The sequence below is a fragment of the Capronia epimyces genome (assembly GCF_000585565.1).
Source record: "Capronia epimyces CBS 606.96 chromosome Unknown aczIQ-supercont1.4, whole genome shotgun sequence".
Taxonomy (NCBI): Eukaryota; Fungi; Ascomycota; class Eurotiomycetes; order Chaetothyriales; family Herpotrichiellaceae; genus Capronia; species Capronia epimyces.
In genome coordinates this window covers 3001247-3027668 of record NW_006912907.1, presented here as the reverse complement: position 1 = coordinate 3027668, position 26422 = coordinate 3001247, and the positions used below count along the sequence as shown (strand labels likewise).

The 26422-nt window shown below is 52.6% G+C and overlaps 10 protein-coding genes across 10 annotated transcripts; 4 read left to right on the top strand and 6 right to left on the bottom strand.

Moving 5' to 3' along the window:
* Positions 1-548: 548 nt before the first annotated feature.
* A1O3_05732 (uncharacterized protein) lies at positions 549-1379 on the top strand (the record flags this gene model as incomplete). The annotated part of the gene is made up of 1 exon (XM_007735852.1): positions 549-1379. The coding sequence occupies one exon, from the start codon at positions 549-551 to the stop codon at positions 1377-1379; it is 831 nt and encodes a 276-aa protein (XP_007734042.1).
* Positions 1380-4777: 3398 nt separating this feature from the next.
* A1O3_05731 (uncharacterized protein) lies at positions 4778-5677 on the bottom strand (the record flags this gene model as incomplete). The annotated part of the gene is made up of 2 exons (XM_007735851.1): positions 4778-5145; positions 5200-5677. The coding sequence occupies 2 exons, from the start codon at positions 5675-5677 to the stop codon at positions 4778-4780; spliced, it is 846 nt and encodes a 281-aa protein (XP_007734041.1).
* A 911-nt stretch (positions 5678-6588) lies between these two features.
* A1O3_05730 (uncharacterized protein) lies at positions 6589-7773 on the bottom strand (the record flags this gene model as incomplete). The annotated part of the gene is made up of 1 exon (XM_007735850.1): positions 6589-7773. The coding sequence occupies one exon, from the start codon at positions 7771-7773 to the stop codon at positions 6589-6591; it is 1185 nt and encodes a 394-aa protein (XP_007734040.1).
* An 805-nt stretch (positions 7774-8578) lies between these two features.
* Positions 8579-9965, top strand: A1O3_05729 (ethanolamine-phosphate cytidylyltransferase; the record flags this gene model as incomplete). Its single annotated transcript, XM_007735849.1, has 3 exons — positions 8579-8684; positions 8737-8854; positions 8906-9965. 3 exons carry the CDS (start codon positions 8579-8581, stop codon positions 9963-9965), a joined length of 1284 nt encoding a protein of 427 aa, XP_007734039.1.
* Positions 9966-10049: 84 nt separating this feature from the next.
* On the bottom strand, positions 10050-10701 carry A1O3_05728 (NADH dehydrogenase; the record flags this gene model as incomplete). The annotated part of the gene is made up of 3 exons (XM_007735848.1): positions 10050-10074; positions 10124-10608; positions 10660-10701. The coding sequence occupies 3 exons, from the start codon at positions 10699-10701 to the stop codon at positions 10050-10052; spliced, it is 552 nt and encodes a 183-aa protein (XP_007734038.1).
* Positions 10702-11697: 996 nt separating this feature from the next.
* Positions 11698-12687, top strand: A1O3_05727 (D-3-phosphoglycerate dehydrogenase; the record flags this gene model as incomplete). Its single annotated transcript, XM_007735847.1, has 2 exons — positions 11698-11741; positions 11808-12687. 2 exons carry the CDS (start codon positions 11698-11700, stop codon positions 12685-12687), a joined length of 924 nt encoding a protein of 307 aa, XP_007734037.1.
* Positions 12688-13221: 534 nt separating this feature from the next.
* Positions 13222-18388, bottom strand: A1O3_05726 (DNA replication ATP-dependent helicase Dna2; the record flags this gene model as incomplete). Its single annotated transcript, XM_007735846.1, has 3 exons — positions 13222-16656; positions 16706-16801; positions 16856-18388. 3 exons carry the CDS (start codon positions 18386-18388, stop codon positions 13222-13224), a joined length of 5064 nt encoding a protein of 1687 aa, XP_007734036.1.
* Positions 18389-19018: 630 nt separating this feature from the next.
* On the top strand, positions 19019-20542 carry A1O3_05725 (uncharacterized protein; the record flags this gene model as incomplete). Its single annotated transcript, XM_007735845.1, has 1 exon — positions 19019-20542. The coding sequence occupies one exon, from the start codon at positions 19019-19021 to the stop codon at positions 20540-20542; it is 1524 nt and encodes a 507-aa protein (XP_007734035.1).
* Positions 20543-21446: 904 nt separating this feature from the next.
* On the bottom strand, positions 21447-22579 carry A1O3_05724 (uncharacterized protein; the record flags this gene model as incomplete). Its single annotated transcript, XM_007735844.1, has 4 exons — positions 21447-22251; positions 22326-22355; positions 22427-22437; positions 22514-22579. 4 exons carry the CDS (start codon positions 22577-22579, stop codon positions 21447-21449), a joined length of 912 nt encoding a protein of 303 aa, XP_007734034.1.
* Positions 22580-23516: 937 nt separating this feature from the next.
* A1O3_05723 (uncharacterized protein) lies at positions 23517-25145 on the bottom strand (the record flags this gene model as incomplete). The annotated part of the gene is made up of 1 exon (XM_007735843.1): positions 23517-25145. The coding sequence occupies one exon, from the start codon at positions 25143-25145 to the stop codon at positions 23517-23519; it is 1629 nt and encodes a 542-aa protein (XP_007734033.1).
* Positions 25146-26422: the final 1277 nt, after the last annotated feature.

Sequence of the window (26422 nt, the reverse complement as noted above, 5' to 3'; positions counted from 1 at the left end):
CTTCTACCTGTGTCAAGATTATCCTTGTGGCCAGTCATTGCTAGACATTCCCGCTCATCTCGTTTTGCGCCTCCTCACACACTGCTGAATTGCATCACACTAACCACTCACTTGACACTTCACAGTGTGATGAAGGACGGCCTGAATGCAGGAATTGCATGAAGAGTAAAAGAGTCTGTCAAGGTTACGATCCGGTCTTCCAAAGCCAAGGATCACATTCTCTTCACCCGACAACTTCGGCCTCCACCAGCACCAGCAACCCGCCAAGCTCGTCAGGTCACACTCAAGCACGAACTTACGCCTCCAATCTCCTCAACTCTCCCGCCACTGGTCATCACCATTCGACACTTCTCTCCAGCTCGCCCCGAGACCATACAGAATATTCGTTCACGCGGCCGCCTGATCAACTGCTCCCCCATCTGAATCAACCCTATCCTATGGATGGTCCTCCCCAGACCAGCCTTCCGCCATATCCCCCGACTGGACGAAGTGAGTATCGATATCCCCGGATCATTGTTTCTTGGTTCTGATTGGTCATCAGTGCAATAATGACCGACATCAATGCTCGCCCGGCCAAAAGAAGCATAGAGTCAATTTGTACAATCGCCGGTGCCAGAGTTCCGAGTGTGCCGCCGATTCCACCAGATTCTGTCCCCAACCTTGAATCGATCCGTCAGGTCTACGACATTGCCTTCGCCCCCGGTCTGGACAAACTACTGGAGTCCGGGCCGACAAGATGGTTCTCCCGACAAGGCTTCCCATTGCTTTGTGCAAATCGAACCCAACTGGGTAATATGCTGGCGTATTTGACATTGGTTAGTAACCATGCTGATACGGCCACTGAGAATGCCACTTTGGCAAGTCAGGAAGCTCGGATCACTTGGGCCCTACTCGAGTTATGTGTCAGGCCCGAGCATGACGGCGGAGAAGAAGCCGATAGACTTGCTCGTCGATGCCGTGCTCTCGAATCGATCTTGACCGGCGAACCATTTTCTAGTCCGACCGCTTCACTCGCCGATTTTGTCCATCAAGACGAAGCGGAACCGGAGCCGAGAAGCAGCGCATTGGAGAAACAACTGGGGCAAAGATCCAACGAGTTTTGGAACCTGGTCGAAGCGGCGGCGACAAGTCAAGATCCTGAAGGAGAGGGGATTTCTCCGTTGGCAGTCCAAGAGTGTCGGCGTTTCTTAGATGGCATGGAGAGCCGAGACGTCATCTACAGTATCATGTTGCTAGGGTCGAAATCGAGTGGAAACGGCGATCTCACTTCGGAACGAGAATTGGCTCGAAGATATTTGGCGAGCCAGGCGAACGGACGTGCTACGAATCAGGTTTTGGCCACCGTGTCAGGCATGGCGTTGAGGGCGTTTGAAGGCTGATGATATTTTGTCGAGCATAATTCTCATTCGTTTTGGTTCCTCGACGTCTTCTGTCTCGGCGGGCATTATAAGGAATTGCACACATACCCCATTTCGTTCAAGGTGCGGCATGGATCGCGGGCTCTTTACCGGTTCAATCGTTTTTGCTTTTGTTCTGCGTCGGTGGCGGTGCTCTTGCAAGATGTTTGTCTACGGTAGTTGGTTGGGATCACATCACATCACATCTGAGCGGGAAAGTTCAGTTGAATCCTAGGCGAAGAACTAAGAGGAGAATACAATTGAGATTGCATCTGCCATCCGCAGTTGAGCCTGAGCCCAAGCCCCTGACCCCCAAGCTTCAAGCCTCTGGCTCTGGCTCTGGCGAGACCCGAGCAAAGACGGGTGGAATTCGTAGTACTCCGTACATGTAGTCAGAGTCTGGAACCTGTAACCCGGTTGCTTCTGTGGCGCTACCTTGCCTCACTTTACACTGTCACAACTGTCACATTGCGAAACAGTGCATCACCTACCTACCTAGTAGGTACCTAATCCATCCCTATCCCTAACCCTAACCCTAACCCTAACCCTGGCTTACTGGAAGTCAATAGTATTGACTTGGAACCTACAGTCATGTAGAGAGAAAGAGACGCTCCGGCACCCTATGCCAGAGTATCCCAAGGCAATCAACGGTACTACTCTACTTCTCTACTATACAGATAATTGCTGTCGCTCAACGCTGTCGACGGCCCTTAGGCCTAAGCCCAGCGGTAATTAGATACAGTTATTGCCGCCACTTAATTACTACGGTGTAGTACCTGGTTTAGGTATCTATAGGTGCCTAGGGAATTATTAATTAATTTCTTCATTATTTATGTAGGTGACCCAACCGGGCTGGCACTTGGCCCATGCCTGCTGCTTCGCTGACAGTTAACGTTGACGGTCAACCCACCTTAGGCCACCTACCTACCTACCGAGGACAAGGACAATGAAGACGACGGGGCCGGAACAGAATCAGGGCGAATACGGTCGGTCGTCACCCTGTACGGGACCAGAATCGAGATGATAATACCTGTACGGAGTACTGCCCTGCAATTCATATGAAGATTATTTCTCATTCTCAACTCTCGGATCCGAAGTCGACGAGGGCCAGCGGTCCGAAGTTTCTCAGCACCATGGGGTACGGTACGGAGTACATTATTAGGTAGGTGTTAGGTACTGTAGGTCTCACAGTCTAATCGTCAACCAAGCCTCCTTACTGTACAAGTACGCCCGGGGCGCCTTAGGGCCTAAGCCTTAGGCACTCCGTACTCCGTACTAGACTAGTTACATACCTTACCTAGGTACCTAACCTAAGGCATGACCGTTATGACCGGGGCGCATTAGGGGCGGCAGTTGTAACTACTAACCAGAGGGGGGCGGTCTTAGGGTGCTCGGCCCAGGCGCCTTAGGCTCGCGCCGTTGGAGCCGTCAAAAGCGTCAGTCAATGTCAATGGCAAATACGGATACGATAGTACAATCTAACAGCACACAGAGGATGGATTAATTATTCCTAGTCGCCCATGCAGGTGGTGAGGTGGTCTTTCAGGCTGTCAAACGAGCTGTCAAACGGCCTGTCAGCTACTAAGCGTGACGGATCGCTAGTGAGGCCGTTAAACGTCAACTCGAGAACTGAAGTTCAAGCTACTCGGTACTCCGTTCTCGTACTACATACCTGATAGGTGACACATACGGGGTGATTAGGGACCAGTCTGGTGCAGTCAATCAGTCAGTCAGTCATGCCGCATGTTCAACGACATTGCTGGGGCGAAGGGCAAGGTCTGGCCTGGACGTCAAAGTGGGAAGTGGAAAGTGAAGTGTCTGTGCTACAAGACAAGAAATAACTAGTGGAGGTATGTAGGTAGGTAGGTCCCTGAGGTAGGTAGGCTCAGGTACCTAAGGTATGTCTAAGGTAGCTATCTACAGTGCCTGTCATCTTCTTTAGTACGGGGCTCTTAGGCACCTACGGGGTGCTTTTGTATAGGTAGGTTCGGCCTTGAGTTGAAATTAGGTTGTTAGAGGAGGTTCGATGCTGGTTAATTGAACACGATCACTGCCACGGCCACGGTCACGGTCGCGTTTCCCTCGGTTCAACCGGGTCAGCCGATCGGATAGATGCATTCAATTCATCCTGACTGTAATATGTCAAATGTTATGTCAAATTTCACGATCTAGAACATCCCTCAGCCCTAAATACCTTCTCTTGATTCAGCTTACGTTGGAGCCAGATTATTGATCTCGAATGGCTTCAAATAGTTTCAAGAATGGCTTCAAGAATGGCTTCAAGAGAACAGAGTAAATCATCACTGACAAGACTTTAATTATGCACCAAGCTGGGTTGAAGCAAGCAGGTATGATAATAGTACGATGAAGGCCACGGATCGGTTTACTTCTTGGTCGCCGACGTTCCGTAGTCCTGCCCATGGTGAGTAGTATGATTCTCTACACAGGCAAGACAAGGCATGGAATGGCATCACTGGTGTGAATCCCACAAAAAAAGGCAAGATCTCGAGTTTACACGCTTTCTGAAATATTCCAAAATATACCCCGAGTTTGTCTTGTCGCATCCCTTTCTTGCATGTCTCGCTGGCTGCCCAGTACTCTGGACCCGAGTCCATCAGTCTCCGATGGCCGTACTCGGTTCTGATTCCAGGAGAATGATCGATCAGTAGGAAAGAGCAGCTAAGATGATTGTTGAGTCCATGCCGACACTAAGCTCAGAGGTTTGCTTCTTCTCGCCATGTCACGCGTGATGGGTTTTTTGACCCGAGCGGCTTCTCTTCAACAACATCCAAAGCGGTCATCAACAGCATCCAAAGCGGTCATAGACGCTGCATGCTTAGGGATGCTTTATATTCCTTCTCAAGAGATCTTGTGGCATGTTCAAGCTCGGACCTTGTCGATTGTCTGGAACTTCACCGCCGGCTCTCTGAGAGGAAGCTGGAGTTCGAATTGACACTGCGTCCTGTTGTTCAAAGGAACAGCTGCATGTTTGAGTGCCGTGAACACTGTGCCCTCATTAGATCTTGAAGCTGAATCCCTTGGTAGCCCCTGCCCCCTTGATCCATGTGGCAAGTCAACTCACAGGATGTCTTTTGTTAGAGACGATCGTTAGGCTTCAAATGCGCTGCAGTGGGAAGCTTCTGGTGGAGGCTTCTGGTGGAGATAACCGAGAAATTTCCAGCCGGCGTTGAAGATGCCTTTTCTGACCAGGAATCAAGACGGCAGCCTTGTCCAGTCCTGGCATGAAAGTTGAGACAGCGAAAAAGAAGCGCATCAGTATTGTTGATCTCGGTGTCGGCGGACTGGCGGACATTTTGGTTCTTGGGTCACATCGCCTGCAGATGTGGGGGAAGAGAAGTCGCCCAGAAGAGAACTCTCAGCTAAGTCTCACCATGTTTCCTCTCGACACTAACAATCCTCTTTCCTCCCATCCTCTTGATCTCCTCTTCCAGCTTTCCCTCAGCATGCAGCTGTGCAATATCATCGCTTCCACCTAGACTTTGGGTGTTGATCATGATGTTAGGAACTGTTCTTCGGCCTGTCAACGAGGCTAGGAGATCTTGGATTTTGCGACCAAGAGTAGGGGCAGGGGTATCGTCTTCGTCATCGTCACCATGTGGCTTGGGAACAGCTGTGGTCATCAAGTCAAGTTCCACCACATATGGCGCAGGTGAAATGGCATATGTCTCTAGCAGGAGAGCTTTGGCTCGCTTGGAGTATGGACAGTAGGACTTGGAGAAGATTATGACTATGTTTGGCTCGTTAGCAACGATCTAGAGTCAAAGCAAGGATAAGGACTCACTAGGACTCTTCTTCAGGATGCTTTGCAACTCTTCTCTGGCCATGTTCTCGCCCTCATCCTCGGGCTTTTCAACTTTGTCGGCGTTTAAGGCTACCTCGTCATCCACTTCGTGGGTCGCACCATTATTGATAGGGTATTTCGGCTTCTCTTTTGTCTTGGGCATCGTCTTCCTCCCTGCGACACTGATCTCGTCATCTTCCGACCCAATGCTCGAGGCCCAGGATCTTTGGTCGCTCTCTTGCACCGGCGATGGGTCGAACATCTGCCTCTGCTTGTCCAGGATCCTTTGGAGCTCTTGGTTGGTGTGCGCAGTCAAGTCTGCGTCGGACAGGTCGCCTCGCAAAACGCCCCGACGTCGCGCCAAAGATGCTTCGGTGGTTCTGCGAAAATCCGTGTCGGAGCCAGCAAAGAACAGGAAATAGATGAGGACCAATCCACAGGCGAGGCCCAACGCCTGGCCACGGCGCATTCCGGCCATCGCGTCGAGAGGATTCTGATCAAGTTTAATGTAGGTATAGAGAGACGGTAGCCAACATGGACCTTTAGAGTCGTGAGGAAACCAGGGCAATAGAGGTATATTCTACTCTACCACCAAATGCACGATCCTTTCAGTACGAGTGCAGCGAACAGGAACAGGTGAGGGCGAGAACGTAACAAGAGAGAATAATGTGATGCGTCGGAGAGTTTAGGACAATAGTGGCGGAGCGGGAGCATTTAGCCAGGCACAGGGAGGAGACGATTTGCCATAGTCTGGGGAACACAGGGCAAAAGAAGCGAGGATGCTATCGTGGATGGTGGGTGGTGGGTGGTGGGGGACGGATCAAGCCCCTTTACGCCTCAGGCCGCCCATACCAGTAGATACCTAGGTAGGCTAACAGTAATAGTCTACGTTTGAGGGGCTTAGGGGCCAAGGTAGGCCAGGGGTTTCCTAAGGCCGGGCTAAGGGTCCTGGCTGCCCCCTGCAATAGTAGAGGCGGTCCCCAACATCAAGATTTACTGTACAACCGTGATTCCTTTTTGGTTTTGTGAAGATCAGCGAATCTCGGCCAGGCTTCTCCAGGAATAACGTCCGAGCGACCAGGATGGTACAAATTCGAGCCGGTTCAAGTGAGAAGCAGGACATCCCATATACTCCGTACTCGGTAGATCAAGGCTCAGTTCAAACAATGCTATCATCTCCCATCATGTCAAACTGTCATATTATATGGCCTTATCGATGCTTCCTGGTCCTGACACATTATGCATGAGACAGTCACAGTAATCCATCTAGAGAAAGGTGGTGCTTCTTCATCTGATCGTTACACATCCCATCTGGCATCTGGCCACAGGTCTTCCAACGCCTTACTATCCAACAATGGTGCTACAATCGTTAGCCAGATGTCGCTTCCCTCATGCCATTAATCCTCCTAGGACAACTTTCTGTACTCCCAACATTTCTTTCTTTGCATTGTCCCTCGAAGTAGTCTCAAACTCCCGAACAATTGCAGACACCACCACCTTTCGTATTCGTCCATCCACTTTCGTAAACAAGTCACTGATCATAGGCGTACATGCTCCAGGACCATTTAAGATCTGCAATAACCGCTGATAGGTGTCGATAAGCACGTCGCACAGCGTAGCGAACACGGTAAAAAAATCGGGCGTGAAGGGTAAAGGTGGCGTCTGTAGATGTGTATAGGGAGTCTCGCTGGGAAGTAACGTCGAATTAGGAGCATCGACCGGTGCTGGGGACGGGATAGCTGATGTGCTCGGAAAGCTGGCAGAAGGTAGAGGAGCAGAAGGAGAGGGTGTCACCAAGGTGCTTGCCAATGAAGCAAACGAGCTCCCACTGGTGGTGGTGTCTATGGACGGTTGAGATACGTGCTGTCCAGCTTCGGGAATGGTCGGTGGTGACGAGGTTTGTGAGAGCATGGGAAGTCCGATTTCTGTCACCGGCCCACTGGACTTTCGAGGTCTCGTCGTTGTCGCGGCTCTTTTGAACATTTGAGGTATTCGTGCTCGACTCAGAGAGCTCGCCGTACTTCCATCCGGAGGGTGCAATTGCTGAAAGGATTCGAATTCTGTCAGGAGAGTATTCAAACTTCGAAGGTAGTCTTGTGCCACGGCCGAGCTAGCTGCAGCTGCGCTTTGCGGGTGAGGCTGGGGATGAACGTCGAGGATGGTCGGGATAGACATGCCGAGTAACATGTAATTGACGGCCCGTCGTGCCAATCGATTCGGGGTGTATGAGGGCAGTTTGGCAATGTCAGATTCACTGAATTGAACAGTGTTGAACCAAAACGTCCGCCCTTCGTGCGCCTTGCGCAGATAGTCCAATGTCGCTATCCTCTTGTTCGCCAACTCTTGAATATGTGTATAGAGCGCGGTGGCGCTTGGGTTTCCATGGGAGCCAGAAGCACTCAGAAGCAGGCCATTGAGTGCCGATGCAGATGAGACATCGGCATCTCCAGCTGGGGAGGTATTGTTGGCTGCGACTTGACTGTTCGCACTTGGCCCACTGCTGACGATCTTCTGAAGCAATGGTCGAGTGGTGTTGACGCCGTTGGTGAGGATGGGGACAGGGAGAGGAAGCATGTTGTCACCCGTGGCAAGACTGCTCACATCACTGTTGTTTCGAGGGACAAGATCGGCCCTGAAGGTATTGAGTGCGATCGACGCGGCGGGAGCAGTGGTCGTTCGTGAATATGCTGGTCGAGGACGAGGGCGGGGTGGTGTTGAGCCTGCGGCAGACAAGGTTGCATCAATGGAGCCGTTAGATCCTAGAGGCTTGTGCCTTCGAGAGGGAGATCTTGTTATTTTAGAGAGAAAGCCTGCCGTCCCTCCTCCTGACGAATTGCTGGTGTTGCCGACAGAGCCATCGCGCTGGGTAGCCTCTGTCATGCTCTTAATTGCTTCTGTACCACCTAATCCAGTCCTCCGCCGAATAGGGTGGCAGCCAGATTGATCTGGGCGGAGAACAAGACACCGTAGTGTGTGTGTGCGGGCGGACGAAGTCTGTTACAGAGCGGCCATGGATCGAAAGGGACACGGGAGGGTTCGGTAATTCGGATAGTAGTGTTCAGAGAGAGGTAGTCCATACACAATACGCACTGGATGTGTGGGGAGGACGGTTGTAGGTTGGTAGGTAGTTTTGCCTGCGCCCAGTCGTTCCACACCATCTGTTCAGGGGTGACCCAGGTTCACCAGTACTCCGTACTCCGTACCACTGTGCCACCCTACTCGTGCGTGCCCGCCAATACCACTACTGAATGAGTTGTATCCGCTGTATATCATGCTCCAAGTTTTCACTTCTCACAACCCGCGTTGATCGGAGACGGTTCTACTCCGCATTCGAATTCCGATAAACTTGGTCGCTCCCGAGACAAACGAAACGGCCGTGATGGACGTGCCTAAGCCTGGCAACTGGCCCGTGGATCCCCAAGAGGATCAAGAAATACGGAAGGATCGCATCTGGGTTGATGGTTGCTTCGACTTCGCACATCACGGTAGGTTGTCGAGATGGGGAGGTGGGTAAAGCAATCTGACTCTTTGCTTCAGGCCATGCTGGTGCCTTACGACAAGCCCGACAACTGGGACACGAACTGTACGCTGGTCTCCATTCAGACGAAGAGATCTTGCAACACAAGGGTCCCACGGTCATGACTCTAGATGAACGGTAGGCTGCTCTAAACCTCGCCCTTCCAAGCGTTTGGACTGATCATACAAGAGTTGCTGCGGTGGACGCCTGTCGGTGGACGACCAAGTCCATCCCCTATGCCCCTTACGTGACAGCCTTACCTTGGATCTCCCACTATGGATGTTATTACGTGGTCCATGGGGACGACATCACTTCCGATGCCGGTGGCGAAGACTGTTATCGTTTTGTCAAAGCAGCCAACCGCTTCCTGGTGGTTAAGCGAACGCCGGGTATTTCTACCACCGACATTGTCGGCCGAATGCTGCTTTGTACTAAGACACACTTCATCAAATCTTTGCAGGACGAACTTCAAGGCAAGACGGACGGCGCCGTCAATCCCCAGAAGGCAGCCGCGGGTGCCGAGATGCTGCAGAGAATCAGAGACTACGCTACAGACGAGACTGCTCTCAACCCAGGTTCTGAAGTCTGGACCTGGGCCGCTGGGGAACGGGAAACCCTAGGGAATCAAGAGACCATCGCGGGGTCGTTCCAGCAACTCGTTGCCGGCAATGGTCCCAAGCCTGGTCAACGCATAGTCTACGTGGATGGAGGCTTCGACCTCTTTTCTTCAGGACACATTGAATTCCTCAAGCGAGTCGACCGGGCCGAGAATGGCGAAGCATATGTTGTGGCGGGAGTACACAATGATGATGTGATCAACCACTGGAAAGGATTGAACTACCCCATAATGAACATCTTCGAGCGCGGGCTGTGTGTTTTGCAATGTCGATATGTCCAGGCGGTCGTCTTTGGAGCACCATACTCGCCATCCAGACCTTACCTGGAAGCACTGCCACTGGGAAAGGTTGCCGCCGTGTACCATGGGCCTACAGATTTTATGGGCTCACCGTTCGATCCGTACAAGGACGCCAGAGAATTGGGCATTCTGCGTGAGATCCCGAAGCATCCCTATTCTCACGTCAATGCGGGAGAGATTGTCATGCGAATCATGAAGGGGCGCCAGGCTTTTGAGGAGCGACAAAGGAGGAAAGGCGAAAAGGCCGTCGGGGAAGAAGCCGCACGTGAACGAGAGCTTCTTGAACAGGAACAAGCAGTCATAGAGACGAAACGAAGAGCTCTGTCGAGCTGATAGATGTGATATAACTGATGCAATGATCTCCTTTCCAGTCATGCTTTGGGACTGAATCTATGTACAAGCACCACTTGACAGAAACTAGACAAAGCTTCGGCAAGGATAGCTAAGACCCGAGTTAGCACCAGTCGGTTCGTGAACATTGGGAAACATACCTCTCCCCATAACTTGTTGGGCCTATTTCGTATTTCTTTGCCGGCAGCCGGCCGAAAGTCGCTGGCTTTGGTGGTAAGCCATCCTCGCCGAGCACCACCGTTGCGGTCTTTTCTTTTTCGAAATATGCAGCGAGCCCTTTCTCGCCCTCGTGCTTCACGGCGACCAATTGCTTCGTCCCCTCCTCTCCAGCCAACAGCTTAGGACTAGGATTGGCGGCACTTCCCACAGTCAATAGCCCTACGACATCACCCTGCGTGACGGTGCTCAGCGTTGGGTATGCTCTCCTCACATCTCTTTTCCAGTACGGGTTGTCCGCAATGTCGGCGGCTGGCGTCGTCACAGCTTCATCATACGAGTGAGGATCGAGACCGCCTGGAGGCGGGTTCCGGAAGTGTTTGACTGGGACACCGTTGCTTCGGGCGGGGTCGACTGCGAATAACCTGCGGATGACTTCCCAGATGCCGTAACTCTGCTGGGTGTGTTTCTAGATAGGTGAGCATCAGCATCAGCCTGGGAGGTTGGCCGAGAGAAATACCTTCGCGACGCCAACCACGTCTGTGATAGGTTTGCCGGCCATCTCGGCCCAGTCCAGGGATAGCTCTTCACTCGCCGGAGGTGGAGGAGTCAGGTTGACGAGCCAGAGGTCTGCAAGGAGAGGATTCGTAGCGACGCTCGTCTTGGACCGGGATTTGTGTCTGGTCAGTTCATCACCTCACCTACAGTTCTGAGTCGAGGTCAAGCTTGAACAGGGACAAACGCCCGCCGCATCCATGCTTGGCAGCGGGAGCATTGAGACCAACGTGCATAGATTATGGCGGATCATAATTACCATGTGCCGCGCTTCTACGCAAGGTACAACTTGTGAGTAAATCTCCTCTCCACTACCACCATGACTCCGTACATGACCTCGTCCACGGTTCTACTCCTCCTGTGAATAAGCCGACGCCTGTGAAGCCGACAGGTCTTCTCTCTTCTCACCTCTTGGGCACCACAGAAACCTCGTGGAAACATCTGGTCCAATCGGACAGGTTTGCGCTCAGAAGGACTGGAATCCGAGTCCTCTGCCCTTTGTCCTTTAGCACTCCTCGATTCTCCCTTCATGACAACGATCAATAAATTCCAACATGGTGACTCAGTCGTGCCGACTGGCGAGGCTGTGATCTCCACCCTGCTTCGGCAAAATCAGCTGCATCCGATTGACTGTTGTCTTATCAAGGGTCATTGTCCACCAATCAAGAGGCGGGCAGGCCTCTTATCCACTGCTCGGAATGAAGTGCGCCCTGTCTATTCACGGCATGGTGACCCCCAAACAAGTAGGAGATTGAATGCCTCACTTCACTCTTAGTCGTATATCATGTATCCATGATATCTTCGGTTTTCTCTCTTGGACAATTCGTTCTCTTCCCTATCAAGCCTCCTTCAGCTTTCTTGCAGTCCGGCGCCATCTTGCATTTACCCCCAAGCATGATCCAACTGACCAGACTCGGCACGATCTGATAAGCGGCGACCAATATCAAAGAAGCTAAATAGCGAACGAAACAGAACTAGAACCACGCAGCACCACTCTTCCAATATGGCGACCAAGCCCAAAATCCTTCTCCTTGGGCAAATCGACCAGTAAGCCACCTAGGCGGATAGCAGCCTCATCTGGCCGTGACCATTGCTAATGGATTCGACTTGCAGCGCCCACAGACAATGGGAGACCCTGGACTCCGTTGGCGAACTGATAAGACCCCAATCCACCAACCGAGCAGACTTCATCAAGGAGTGTAAGTCGGGTAAGCTGGACGGCGTGGTGGCAGCCTACCGGACATTTGGCTCAGTCAGCATCACCGGCTTCTTCGACGAAGAGCTGTGCAAAGTTCTACCCAAATCATGGAGGTATCTTGCATCATGTGGCGCAGGGTACGACCAGATCGACGCCCACGCCTGCTCAGCGCGTGACCCGCCGCTGCTGGTGTCCAACGTGCCGACAGCGCCCGACGACGCCACGGCAGACACGGCGATTTTTCTGATGCTCGGCGCCCTGCGCAACTTCAATACCAGCATGGCAGCCTTGCGCCGTGGCAAATGGCGCGGCAGCCCGGTCCCGGCCCTGGGCCATGATCCGCAGGGCAAAGTCCTGGGCATTCTGGGCATGGGCGGCATCGGACGCAACATGAAGAAGAAGTGTGACGCGTTCGGCATGACCACCATCTACTACAACCGCCGACAGCTCGACCCGGAGCTGGCCGGTGGTGCCGAGTACGTCTCTTTCGACGAGCTCCTGAAGCGCAGCGACGTCCTGAGTCTGAATCTACCGCTGAACCCCAACACGCGACACATCATCTCGACCGACCAGTTCAAGCTGATGAAGCCCACCGCCATTGTCGTGAATACAGCGCGCGGCGCCGTCATTGACGAAGCCGCCCTCGTCGATGCTCTAGACAAGGGTCTCATTGCCGGCGCCGGCCTCGACGTCTTTGAAGAGGAGCCAAAGATCCATCCGGGCCTGGTGGCTAACGAGAAGGTCATCCTTCTACCCCACATGGGCACCTGGACAAGGGAGACGCAAGTATGTTAACTGATTTCCGTGTCCTGCTCCTGCTCCAGCATCCCCCATCCTCTTGCTTCCTTACCCTCGTGTTGAGGCGGTTTTTTTTTAACCCATGGCTCTCGGGGCTGACGTCTGTTCGCGCGAATAGGAAAGAATGGAAGAATGGACCATTGACAACATACGCTCCGCGCTCGAAAAGGGCCATCTGATGTCCCCTATTTTTGAACAGCAGAACTTGAAGTGAAACTGTCCCCATCCGCCGCCTACCTCCACTTCCACTCCCGCGACAGTCTGCAAAGTCGAATGCTGGTGCATCCTGGTGCATCCCTCCACTTGGTTTGGTCCAATGAGAGGCACGCACGCTGCTCATCTTTGGAGCTGTGTATTTCAGCAAATTCCCAAAGCTCATTACTGTACAGTCATAGACATTGATTGAGAAAAAAGGCGATAGACAAATCGAAATCCGGATCTTCAAGAACTTGTCCAATTATCCTTGAAGGCTTAACACCTCACACTCTAAACCATCATTCCCTTTCCTAGTCCAAAAGTCACCGTGCCCGATCAGAATACTCCAAAATCCGCCGGATTGAAGTCGGCATCTACATCCATGAAATCGTCATCCATATCGCCATGTGGCTGAATATTCTCCTTTCCGGTCCCGACTCCTTCCAGATCGTTGACCACATCCCTCAACACAGGCCGCTTAGTCAAGAAATCCTCGACGTCTCCGACGAGGGCGCTCCCGCGTATAATCTTATCCGGCTTTCGGAACGTTGCTTGTTTCTTTGGACTCCTCCGGTCTCGAAGGTTGCTGTGTTGGTGGCTGCCTCTTTTCGCCGCCGACGATGATGGACTTTCGACACCAATGTCGACAAGGCCTGCTACACTTCCTTGAGTGATGCCTGTGACTTGACTCCCAGTCGCGAATAAATGGGCATCGCCAGCCCCATTAGGGAGATCCAGCACCCATCCCTTCTCGTCCATGATGCGTGTCAGGCCTTCGAGCATGGGTACACCGCTCCCCTCGAAGGTCGTCTTGCTTGCTAGGATAAGTAGCTTACTCCTGGCTCGCGTCACGGCGACATTCACTCGTCGCCAATCTTTCAAGAGATCACCGACGTGTTTGTTCTCGTTGCTCCTGACACAACTGAGTATGACTACCTCCTTATCTCGGCCTTGGTATTTGTCCGCAGTGTGCATTTCCACCTCCGCAGCCGCAGCAGCCCCAGCAGTGGATTTGACATCGGCTCGGAGAAGTGCGAGTTGAGAGCGGTAGAATGTGATCACACCAATCGAACGAGGGGCGATCCCGGAATGAATCAAGGTGGTAACAAGTTGTGCGGTAAGGTTGGATTCCATTGCGTTGGTTATCCGTGCCCCTGCAGCAGTTTCGCGGGCCAACCCATTTGGGATGATGGTGTCACTGTTGAGGAGCAAGCACCGAGATGTGGGTGACAAGGCTCGTCGTAGCCAACATGAGGCTGGAGAAACACAAATCATCGGGCTACTGTGGCTCGATTCTGGCAGCGAGGATGCAGTGAAGTGGTGTGCTGCAAGAGCGCCTTCCAGGTCGGGGACATGCAGCATGCGATTTGCTACAGCCTCGTTGCCACATTTGATGCGTCCGGAATAGACCAATTCTTTTGACAGAAGCATGATATCCTCCGCCATTCGATACTGATGTTCAAGAGTGACCACCGAATCCGGCTGTGCATCAGACAGCAGTTTGAAAAGACTGACATCTAGGCCTCCCTCTAAGGCTTGCTTGTTTTGAACCAACGGCGGTAATTGATAGTGATCACCCACCAGGACAAAAGTTCTCGCCATGCGAATTGGGCCAAGACATACGGGCAACGTGATCTGAGAAGCCTCGTCCACGATACAGTAGTCAAAGGTCCGCGCATTGAAAATACCATGATTGACTCCTAGACAAGTAGTCGCAACGACTTTACTCCCGTGCCATGAGACATGCAGTTCTTCGGCAGTGCGTTTGGGTACTCCTGAAACATCGGCGAAAGTTTGGATGTCGGGGTGGACTTTGTTGATGGACCCGATCCGTAAGATAGGAATGTGGTCGTCCTTGATCTTGAGGAGGATATTGTCCACTGCTGTGTGCGTGTAGGAGGCCAACAAGACCGACTTGCCTTGTGATACAAGAGCACGGATGATGTGTGCTATTGTCGTGGTCTTTCCGGTGCCAGGCATGCCTAGAACCAGCGCATAGTCCTTTGCACTCATCACCTTCTCGATGGCCTTCTGCTGATCAATGTTAAGACTCTGCTGAGAAGCCGGCCCAGACAAGGCATAAGCGGTAGACGTGACCTTGAACTCTGGAGGTTTGTTCTCAATAATCAATTGTCGAAGTTCCCGCGCCCGCCAGAGATCCTTCTCCATCATCCGGATGATATTGTTTCGAGCCGTTGCCATTCCGTTGGCGAACTCATCCTTGTCAATCCGATATAGAATTGGGGTCTCGGAAGTCCCGGAATCAGAAGCGCCTTCATACTGCTCATCTGTGAAGCTGGAGAAGATCTGTCGGCTGGAGGAGTCGAAGTTGGTCAACTTTCGTCGGACATGGCGCAGTTTTCGATCAACCGCAACCACCACCCGGGTCCGTCGGACGTTGGTGACGAAGCCTGCCGCGAAATTGAAGTGTCCCTTTTCGTCCGAAATCACAATTGGTTCCCCTATCGTAATCTGAGACTCTGTAAATGAAAAGCCAGGACGAGGCTTGTGCTTGACAAAGGTATATTCGAACCGGTTGATCTTGGAACTCTCGGGGTTTTCATAAGCAGATCCCGGCTGAATCATGACTTCTGAAAAGCAGCGCCCAACTGCCTCACGCTCTGAGCTCAACATTGTCCACAATTCGCGGCGAAATTTCATCGTATCGCGCTCTTCCTGAGTCAGGAGATCGTCCCACTTCTTGAAGAATGCCTGATGAACGGGAGAGAGGTGATCGACCACTTCGTTGAATTTCTCTCCTAGACCGCTGGTTTCTGCATTGCCATTTTCCGACAGCTTGTGGTAGATGAAGCAAGAAGCTTTAGAGTAGCAGCTCTTGCAGAGATGTTCTTTTCTTATCATGGGTGGCAGAGCAAGTTTGTCGTGAACATAGCAAGCCAGTTCGTTCCGCTCGATGATCATGTGTCGTATTTCATTCCTGACACCCTCCACACGGAAGGTCTTTGAGGTTTCCATGTAGTAAAGTACGCCACAGGTCACATTGATATCGTACCGGTCGGACATCAGCAGGGTGTAGAGCGCGGTTTGTACACGATGCTGCTCAACATTGTCCTTCTTGCCCGTCTTCAACTCGAAAGGCACGAGTAGAGTTCTGGCTGATTGTTCATGGGGCAGCTTCATCTGGGCTTGAACCGTGGCGTCAATGTTTCCTTTGAGACCGTACATGGGTGACCAGATATGCTCTTCCAGTTCCAGGAGTTTGTTGATAGTTGTCGGGACAAGGATGCCATTTCGATCCCGAATGACAGCGTCGGTGGACAACTTGTCACCGACGAAGACACTGGCCCATGCCGTCATGTCGGGTGCTTTCCCCAAAAGATACTCCTTAGCATCTTGTACTTGAACCCCAATTTCATAGAGTGATTCGATGTAGCAGGGGAGAATCTTGTCGATGATGATTCTGAACGTCTGGATGTCCCATTTGTTTAGTTGCAACGCCTGTCCGAACACTTCGTGCAAAATGTGACCATAGACTTGAGGCTGTGTAGCTGTACTTGTGGCCTTTACTCTGTCTTGAAGGACAGCACGTCGCATACAGGTAAAAGCGTCGCCCACCACAGTTGAGGATATCAAATGATCGGGGTGCAGTATGATCATGTTATCGGCGTCGTTGACGATGCATTGACCTGAGCGGTCGAACACGCCGAGTATATGAATGTAGGAACCCTTGGTACATCTGGTATCGTACCAAGAATCCCGCAGAAGGACAATGTACAGCATACCTGTTTTTTCATCTTTGACAGAGAGCATCTGAAAATGCATTAGACTTGAGGACACGGATGTAGAAAAGGGATCTCACTTTCTCGGGGCGGTTGCGTCCTGGTTTGTACTCGTATTGGCTCTCAAGGACATCGACAATGAGATAGCGCTTGATAGCTCTGTTATCAATTGTGCTCTATATACTCTATCAGCATGCATCTCATCAAATCCAGGCGTGTCCGGGACGCACAGGGTTCGTGGAACCTATAGCAGCAGGTGTCTTTACTGAGGTAGCATTTGCGATGCCCTCCCATAACTCTTCGTCATCATCAAAGGCATCTTCGAACTCGTCGAGAGTCTCCAAATGCTTGGAGGTCGCGTCAGTTGGCGCGGTATGGTGCACAATTGCCGGCGGTTGTTTCGCCGAAGGATTAGGCTCACAGTCGTATTGCGCAGCAAGATCAATCATTTCATTCATCAGATCTTCGTCGTCGTCGTCATCAAATTCGTCCTCAAACTCCTGTGGCGTAGATCTAGCACGAGCTTCTGGTGGAGGTGGGTCGGGCAAGACACCGCTTCTAGACTGATTTTCAGGCTGTACGGTCTGATGGGAGGAAACAGTTTGTCGCGAACCAGAAGACACCCTACGACCAACAGTCTTCCCTCCACAGGGCGGCTGTGCTGATACCGAGTCACTGTGCGCTGCATGTTGTGCAAGTGCCTGCTCAACGCTTTCAAATGCCTCAATATCGAGGCCGTCATCGCTGAACTCCGAGGAAGAAGGCGCATCAGATTGACCTTCGGACCTTTGCACTGTTTGTGGAGGTGCATTGGACGGGGCATGCGTGGAAGGTGTAGTTTGCACTCGAGTCTTGGTTTGAGGTTTTGTTGGCGAAAGGAGAGCTTGGGACCGTCGATCTGGTAGCGGAGAGGAACTGGACGGGCTTTCATCGGCCGGAACTTGCTTGGTTAGACTTTCCTGGATCTTTTCCAGGAGGAGTCCCACCCGGGTATTGTTTGATAGGTCACGGCGCAAGATTTCCTTCCGAGAGGCCGCGAATACTTCCTTTGTCCGCCCATGCAGTTCATTGGCTTCTACCCTGCGCCGTTTCGATTTCGAGGCTGGCCACTCTGTGCCACAGCTGTGTGTCCTCCGTAGTCCACTTTCCTTGCTAGCTGTACTCGGCGTTTGGGGAGACGACGGAAGTAGATGCGTATAAGAAGGCAAGGTAGGTTCCGCTTGCTGATTTTGCTTTGCATTTGCGGTGGTATATCGATTCCACAAATCCTGCGTGGGATCATTGTTGGGCGTTCGGAGGGACTTGTTCAGCGCATCCAGATTCAAGGAGTCTTTGTGGGCGGACAAATGATCGGATCTTCCAGGTTGTGAGGAGGTCGGCGAAGAGCTGTGGGCACGTTTCCTACTTCTCTGGGTGGCGGCAGCAGCTCCTGAGGCATCGGTGCTGTCGGGATTCATTTCCCACAGAACATGGTCCTTGGGAGTGGCGTTTGGTGGCGGACAATTGAAGGCATCTTCGGTGTTTGCAATCAGGTCTTCGAAGGGTATTCGGACAACCGGTGTACGGGGAATATCGTGTTGTGAGAGGTGGTTTCGTCCTACGCTCCCACAATCGCCCTCCTTGTTATCTGGTTTGCCTACAACCCGTCGTCCTAGATCTTGATTTTCTTTGTCTTCTGCGCCTCCAAGTAGTCTGTCATCGAAAGTGAACGCATTTAACTTTTTCTTTGACTGCGAGGAAATGGCAAATGGGGCGGACGGCATGATATTAGAGAAGTCGAGGTATGTGGAGGATAGACATTGCCCGAATCGTCATGGAGATGGTCTGAGACAACAGGCTCAGTGAGAGTTGGAAGAGTACTCCGTATGTACAGCAAACATCAATGTTTGTGGTAGTGAGACCTTGTGGCCAATGGACTCATTGCCCTCGCAGGCGCGTCCCAAAGAGAAACACGCGTCGCCTGCGGCCACGTGATGCGCATGCAGCCACGTGATGCGTGCTGCGGGATGCCACGGGTGATGTCATTCCGATTGGCTTCTGAAACAGCGCAGCCTTATTAGAGGTCACGTTTCAGGAGAATCTTCGACCGCATGTCTCAGCCTCTCTCTCACGTCCTCTATGTTTCTGCTTCCGTTTTTCAGGCTCTATCTCGAGAGGTTGCGCCATCAGAATCAAGAATGACTCGAAGCATCCGGCGTCCGCCTCAACTTGGTCCTCGAATGCAGATTCACGACAATTTTGTGGGAAGCACAGCCTCTTGGACCTAGCCTTGCGCCATGCGAAACCGGGTCTTGCCTACGAGACATTATCCCTGCCAACGGAACCCACGGCTTTCCATTGAGTGTTCTTGACTTGACAACCAGCCCGGCGTGCACGTTGCTTCACGGGTCGCCATGTCCGCCTCAGCGCCCCATTCGCCCGCTCCTCATTGCAATGCAGAGACAGACGTGACGGCGTCACCGTCTCAGCCATCACCATCAAAGTTACTTCAACTCCATCGGCTGGGGACGGATAGAGCATCGTCTGTACCACCTCGCCGCCTTTCTTCCCCTCTGAAAAATGTCTCGCAAATCCGACCTCGACTGAACCAGTACTACACTCTAGATCATGCAGTGTCGTTGTTCAAATCAGCAAAGAACATCATCATTCTGACAGGGGCAGGTATCTCCACTTCTCTGGGCGTTCCTGATTTTCGGTCTACGGATGGCATCTACAATCTCCTTAAGGACTCCGTATATGATGATCCACAGGAACTCTTCCATATCGACAACTTCAAAGCAGATCCAGCAGAGTTCTTCAAACAGGCGGCAAAGGTCTTTCCCAAGATGCAAGGTCTCGTGCCTGCTAGCGGACATGCTGGTACCAGCAAGGCAGCTACCGAGCCCCTGGTGCCGAGGTACAGTTCAACCCACGCTTTTGTTGCAATGCTCCAGTCAAAGGGCAAGCTGTTGACCAACTACACACAAAACATTGATGGACTTGAAATTGCCGCCGGTGTTTCACCGTCGAGACTGATCCAAGTCCACGGCACACTGGCTACCGCCACCTGCATGAGCTGTGGCAAGCAGACGACTGCTCGCAAATACATGCCTGTTGTACGAGCAGGTGGCATCCCGTTTTGCAAGTGCTCCCTGGTCAAGGATAATGACAAGACAAACCAACATGGGCGCACTGTCAAGAAGAAACGGAAGAGGCACGAGTTCGAAGATTCCGAATCCGAGCTCGAAGATAGCACAACGAGTTTTCCAAAGGGTCTCCTTAAACCAGACATGACTTTCTTTGGCGAGCACATCTCATATTCTTACGCACCTCGTCTGGACACAGACAAACGAAAGGCTGACTTGCTCGTTATTGTCGGCACGTCGCTCAAAGTAGCTCCAGTCAACGACATGCTCCTCGCGATCCCACCCACGGTGCCACAGATCTGGATCAGCAAAGACCGCTGCCAACGACAGGGTGTTAAAGTTGACATCGAACTGCTGGGCGAGTGTGACCTAATACTCGAAGAGATCGCTCGGCGAGCAGGCTGGACGGCAGCGCTGGAGGAGAAAATGTGGGAGAATCCAAAGAGCTCGGGGATCAGAGAGCCGGCCGCGAAATCCCAAAAAGTGTGTTCCAAGTCGAAGCTGGAGAACATGCCTGCAATCAAAGCAGAAGGAAGTCTCCAGATCCGACCCAAGGCTGAAGCTGTCGCCGACTCCATCGCCCAAAACAGCGAGATCAAAAGTCGATGCCATAACGCCGAGAACAGCCAAGCTCGAGCCGAGACAAAAAAGAAGACAGTCAGCGGCATTGGAGGAGGATCAAAGCCTGACACCAACCGCACAGATCAGAAGAGACAGCCTCGAGAGTCCAAAGTCATTGTTGAGCTCGAAGAAGGAACCAGATCGAGATGGTACATCCGACGCGCGAAATGAATTCTACCCTCACCCTCTTTCCGGTGCCGATACAGGGATTCCACGTTTTGGCTGGTTCAAGATGCGGGTCTTGGTTTCCCGTCTATCATACACTACTGGATAGCAATCATGTCTTGCTATGAGCCATGTTCGGCTTTATGGATTGTTGAGGATTGTGTCCACGCTTTCCTGGCTACTTGTGCGTATGGATACGGACAGAAGGCTGGTTTGAAAATGAAAAGGCAGGCATGTACGGATACGGAGTAAAGAACAGGAGTCAGGGGTCAGGGATCAGGGTTGATTCCAGTGCTGGTGTATGGTATGGAATCTGTGGCTAGGCCGCAACAGGGTATTGTTACGATGAAGACTCAATGTTCATGTTTTCACACTGTATTCTCTATTCTTCTTTCTCCATTCGGCCTTGGTTCGGTTCTCTCCTGGATCTGTGGTCTCTCCGTAGAAGTCAAGAGAAATGAGCAGCTGTTCTCACCCACCATGTCAAGATGTAGTTTTTGCTGGATTATGGCGCAACGAATGCAGTATGTAGGGGACAAATCAGAGTTTTGTCGGGTCCGTCTAAACGCTTTCTCTTCTCTTTCCTTTGTAAAATGACCAGGACACTCAGGCTTGACCTCTCCGATTCTATCCCGCCTCCGATCCGAAACCAAAGCCAAACCCCAACCGAAAGATCTTGCGGAGAAACACTTGCATGGCTGTCAGATTCTTTTTGCATCAAGTGAAGCCATAGATGTGCAGAACACCACGGCACGGTAGGGATGGGTCGGAACCGTAATCCAAGACCCTCCGTCTCTAAATCTTTCGCCCATCTTCTCACCCCGATCTGGAGAGCGGCTGGAACAACGGCCGCCCTCTCTCTCACGCTTTTCATGTGGCACATCCCATGCTCTGCCTTTCATCTAACTTATCAGATAGGCTGAGACCCCATTTGGCGGAACCAATCCATGACACCGGTGTATACGACAAGCAACACACCACCACCCGGGCCCAGCCTGAGGACCTTGGGCAAGAATCCTTTGTAAAGCGCGCCAAAGCCTTCCTCCTTCATGATAGTACCCAGGCCAGGCCAGGCCCAATTATACTTGGGCTTGGAGCCGGCGATTTTGGGCGAGTTCTGAATCCGTGACTTGACCACGTCCATGGGAGTGTTGAGAATGGTACCAACAGTTCCACCGATCGTGCCTGACGCGAAATCCGTAAACATGGCTTTCCCCTTGTCACTCTTGTCGACCTTGGGCATCAGCGCCTTGACCTGGAAAATACAACCAAAGTAACCCGCGTTCCAGAGAATGTGGCGCCACAGCGTCGATTCGAGCCCGTTGTACAGCGCCAAAGGACCCTCGGCTTTCACCGTCTTAACCACACAGTCCGCGATGCCGGTGTACTTGCCGGCCGAGGCGCGGTCTTGTAGGCGGATCTTGACCAGTTCAAAGGGGACCACCACGAAAGCTTCGGTCGCGCCGGCCGTGGCGCCCGTGAGGACGGCCAGCGGCTGCGTTTGTTTCTCGACGCCGAACAGGTTACGGTAGAACAGCCCCCACGAGTCGTTGGCTGCAAACTTGGTCGCTCGCTTCGGCGCCTCCATCATAATCGGCGCTCCGATTCCGCGGTACAGACGTGAGGGACCTTCGTTCTTCACGATCTTCTTGAAACAGTCGAGCATGCCGGTGTAGTAGTCCTGTCCTGGGACCGGCGCTTTGCCTTGCAGCTGTCTGTTTGGAGCAACGGCTGGGTTAGTAATGGGCGATCGGGCTGACATGAGAGGCGTCAGAGATGTTGCACTCACATTCTCGTCTTGAGGACATCCAGGGGGTACCTGTTGGATGGGGCCGTGTTAGCGATCGGACTGCGCCAGACGCAGTCTGTCAGTGGTGTCGCGAAACTCACATGATGAGAATCTGCTACCAGTCAGCGAAGCTCGGGGCGATCCAGGCCAAATGATTGTTCCGCAAGCCGGTTTGCTCTTGCACGTACCTCAGATACACCGGCGATGGCCCCAGCCGCGAACTGGTAGCCGAAGCCTAAAGGTTTCTCCGTCATCTTGAACTGTGTTTGTGTGTGTTCTGTGTACTCTATTCGAAGAGAAGCGCAACGGCAGGGCGCAGACAGTCGAGGTCGAAGGAGTGACAACAAGGCCGGGAAGGGGGATAAGGCGAGAGGAGCAGAGGAACGAAGACGTCGCAGCGCAGGATCGACTTTCGGCGGATGGATAGAGAGCTGATTTGGAGATGGTGGAGATGGATTTGAGGAAAACTGGGTGAGTGGCGCCGCAGGGCGCAGGATGGTGAGCTCGCATGCAAAGATACCTACACACCCAGAACCTACCTAGGTAAGGTTTTGGTGGGTGGATGGTTCGTGTCCCGTAGGCTACGGCCGTCTGTCCACCACCACCACCACCACCACCACCACTACCGCTACATATCTAGCATCCTGGTTCGAGTCTGAGATGGGAGGATTTACCATTTACCTCTGCCGGAGAAACAAAACGGTTAGGTTGGATCATGATCACATATGCAATACAATAATTAATGGACTGAGCAGGCAATTTAATACATCAAAACTCATGTTCGAAGGACGCAACCCAAAAAACCATCCATCCACTCCTAGTCCATGCTATCAAGGTCCATGTCTGTCTACCTACAATACAATCCTTTGCTCCGCGATAACTCGCACTGACAACGAAGGGAAAGGGGGAGATGTCAAAACGAAGGGGTATCAAAGCTCAACCGAGTCAATCATCAAATATCACTCCCGAATTAATGATGAGAAAGGAGAAGAAGCAAAACTCATGGACCGACCAATTCAGTAAGAATCCCACCCTCATGTACTTGCCCAGCCGGGGTCGCCGTAGAACCATGCCATCCACCTGTGATCTTCTTATTCAAAGTACTGTGGTTCCCCCCGATAATGGCTTGTCATATCCGCTGCAGAAAACTGCACGGAGTTCGGCAGACCCGGTGCAAAGACCAATCCCCCATTAAGTCATCTCCATGAACTCGTCTTCTTCCTTGAAGCTGATCCCCGAGTGACCGGCACTGTGCCAGAATTGAGGCTGGCCGGGCCCGTTGCTGCCACTGTTAGTGCCGCTACCTCCACTGTGAAAGCCGGGGCTGAGCTCAAAATTGCTCTGTGGACTGAGACTTGAATTGCTCTGCAATCGTTCGCCGGCGACGTTGGTATGACGAGGAACCCGAAGCCCACTTCCATCCGGTCTGGAATATGCAAATGTGCTGGAATCATTCTTTTCCATGGCATCCATCAATTCTGACCGCATGCGTTTCTCATCGTCCGTGAGCTGAAACGGCCACTGCCCGCCCATGGAAGTAATGTATTGAGCTAATTCGTCTTCTTGTTGGTATTTCTGATACAGGGCCCACATGAGATCACGCGTCCAGCTCACGGCACCGTTGAGAATGTCGCCCTTGTTAGGTCCTTTCTCTTTTTCCTCTATAGGCAGTCCAATTGTTATATTGCCCGCCGTGCTGGCTGCACGCCGACCGGCAGCGCCCGCAAGCAATGAGGTCGCTGCGTTGGGGGGACTCATACTGGTGGCACCCATAGACGGCGACAGCGGCCCGTTGTTTTGAAGTTGCTTCTTGACCTTATCGTCTTCCAGGCGATGTTGCGGCACCAGGTGTGACAGGTCCTGGATTCGTTCGTTGATATTGTCCCGTCTTCGGCGTTCGACGGCATTATGCGAAGCTCGTCTTCTTCGCTTCTTGGCCTCTACCGTCTCCGCATTACTGAGCCCATTTTCAACCTTGGCCGGCAAGGAGGCATGCTGAGCGGTACCGAGGGTTTCCGAGATACCGGCATGGTGAGGCCCAGTACCAGGCGACGACAATGGAGAGTCCAGATATGAGTGCAGGCTTCCCGGAGTGCTGTCATACTGGCCAGATAACGTCTTGGAATGTCTGCTCTGCACATTGGGTGCCCTAATCGGTCGACCGTTTGCAAGGATTCCCGATTCTGGAGTTCCAATGTGAAGTCCTGCCATAGCTGCAGTGCGTGGAGTCAAAGGAGTCCGCGGATCGGATGACTTCCGGTTCGCCGACTGGATGCTTGGACGCTTTGCAAACTGGGACCCTTGTAAAGGCGACATATGCTGAGGCAGCGAGCCCATGGGGCGGAACTGGCTATAATCGAACGTGCCCAAGAAAGGACTTTGGATAGGGGCTCCATCGGGAGTGCTGGAATACATGTTGGACAACTGGTTCGCGTGATTCATCGGGATGGCACCTGTGCCTCTGTTACTGCTGTTGTTCTGTTGTGTCATGGTGGAGAAGTCATCAAGCATGCCTTGGCCGTTGTTTCCAAAGTCAAGACTCTCCAGCAATTCACTGTCGTCGTAGCCCGAGTTACCCATGCTGAAGCTGGACGACATGTTTCCTCCGGCGAAATTGTTGTACTGCATCCCTCCTAGAGAGGCGGCCTGCATGGAGAGATCGGAGGGGTTGATGCTTCCGCTTTCTTGGGTGTGGTTGAATTGGCTCCCGTAGTTTTGAGGGTTGCCAAAGGTTGAGGCAGACATGAACCGGCTGGGAGTGTTGCCGTACTCATCGGGTTCACTCTTGATGTATGGCATCGTGCCTGAATTGTTGCTCATGGTTCAAAGAAGAGCAGAAAGCCGAAAATCTGACGGAACTTGCGTCGCCTTATAATGTTGTAAGCTAGAATGCTTGCACCGTGATCCCTCAGCAGACAAGCCAATCGTCAGGCAGCCGTAGCCATCGGGCTTCTTATCGCGAATGAGTGCCTGTGGGGAAGAGCTAAAGAGCAGGTATAAGGTAAGACCCGTCCCGAGCGTTTGGAAGAGGGCTTGATTGAGTGACGAGAAGCGAGCCCAACGTCAGGGCGTGATCATGTGTCGGTGTATCTCTGTCTAGGGGAGTGACGAGGCTGACTGCAGCATGCGCCGTCAGCAGTTATTCACACTCGTCCGGCCTTATTCCGTCCTGCTGGTGGCACTCCAGAGGACACAATCGGGTACAGGCGTCAAATCCGGTCCAGCGAAGCGGTACAGGCGACTTGCTGTGAGGATAACGAAGACGAATCAAGCAGGATTCCACCGAGATAAAGGTTGTGTGTGTGAGAAGTGATCTGACTTGGGATTTTCCAATGACAGCCTCTTCTTTAACTTGCGAAACTTAGTAATCGCGGTTTACGTCTGATAGGAGGCGCAAATGGAGGGTGAACCGAGGCCGAAGATGCACAGTGAACATGCGCCGGCAAATTTGAGTGCGGGATTTGAGGTGATGGTAGCGACACACACCGACTAAGGAGGGGGAAATGGTTCGAATTCTAGTGCGGCAGATCGTGAATGGTTGATCGGTGGCGGAAGCGCAAGATCGGCTAGTTTGAGGCCGACGAGAGGATGAAGTTGTAATTGGGAATCTGTTCGGAGGAGATGGAGGTTGGATGTTGAATAGGCAGTGGCAAGTTGTGGCAGTGAAGTGCTGAGGGCGAAGTGGTCGAGTCGAGTCAACAAGCCTGCGGTCCGATGTTGCCGTGACGCAGACGCCGCCGCCTCTAGAGTGCTGCCACCTGCACTTCACTTTGGACTTCGAGTTTGGAACCGTGGCCCCTTGCTGCCAGAGAGGCCAATCGCGTTCGGTTCTACCCTCGATGCGGCCTTGGCACTGGAGGGGCTTGGCCTGCGCTCCTTGACTCGCTCCCCGCGCACTCGAGCTGGAGCTGGACCTCGCTCGCCTTGGACCACCAATGGTGGACAGTGGTGTGTTGCTGCTGCGCGGTACTCACTCGATGACAAGCACGTTGCTGGTGGCTCGGAGACCGTGACCACTCAGGAAAGATCTTTGGGGGTGCTCGTCGCGGGGGATGGCTACTCTCGAGCGCCAATGATGTCGGCCCGAGCTGGAGCTA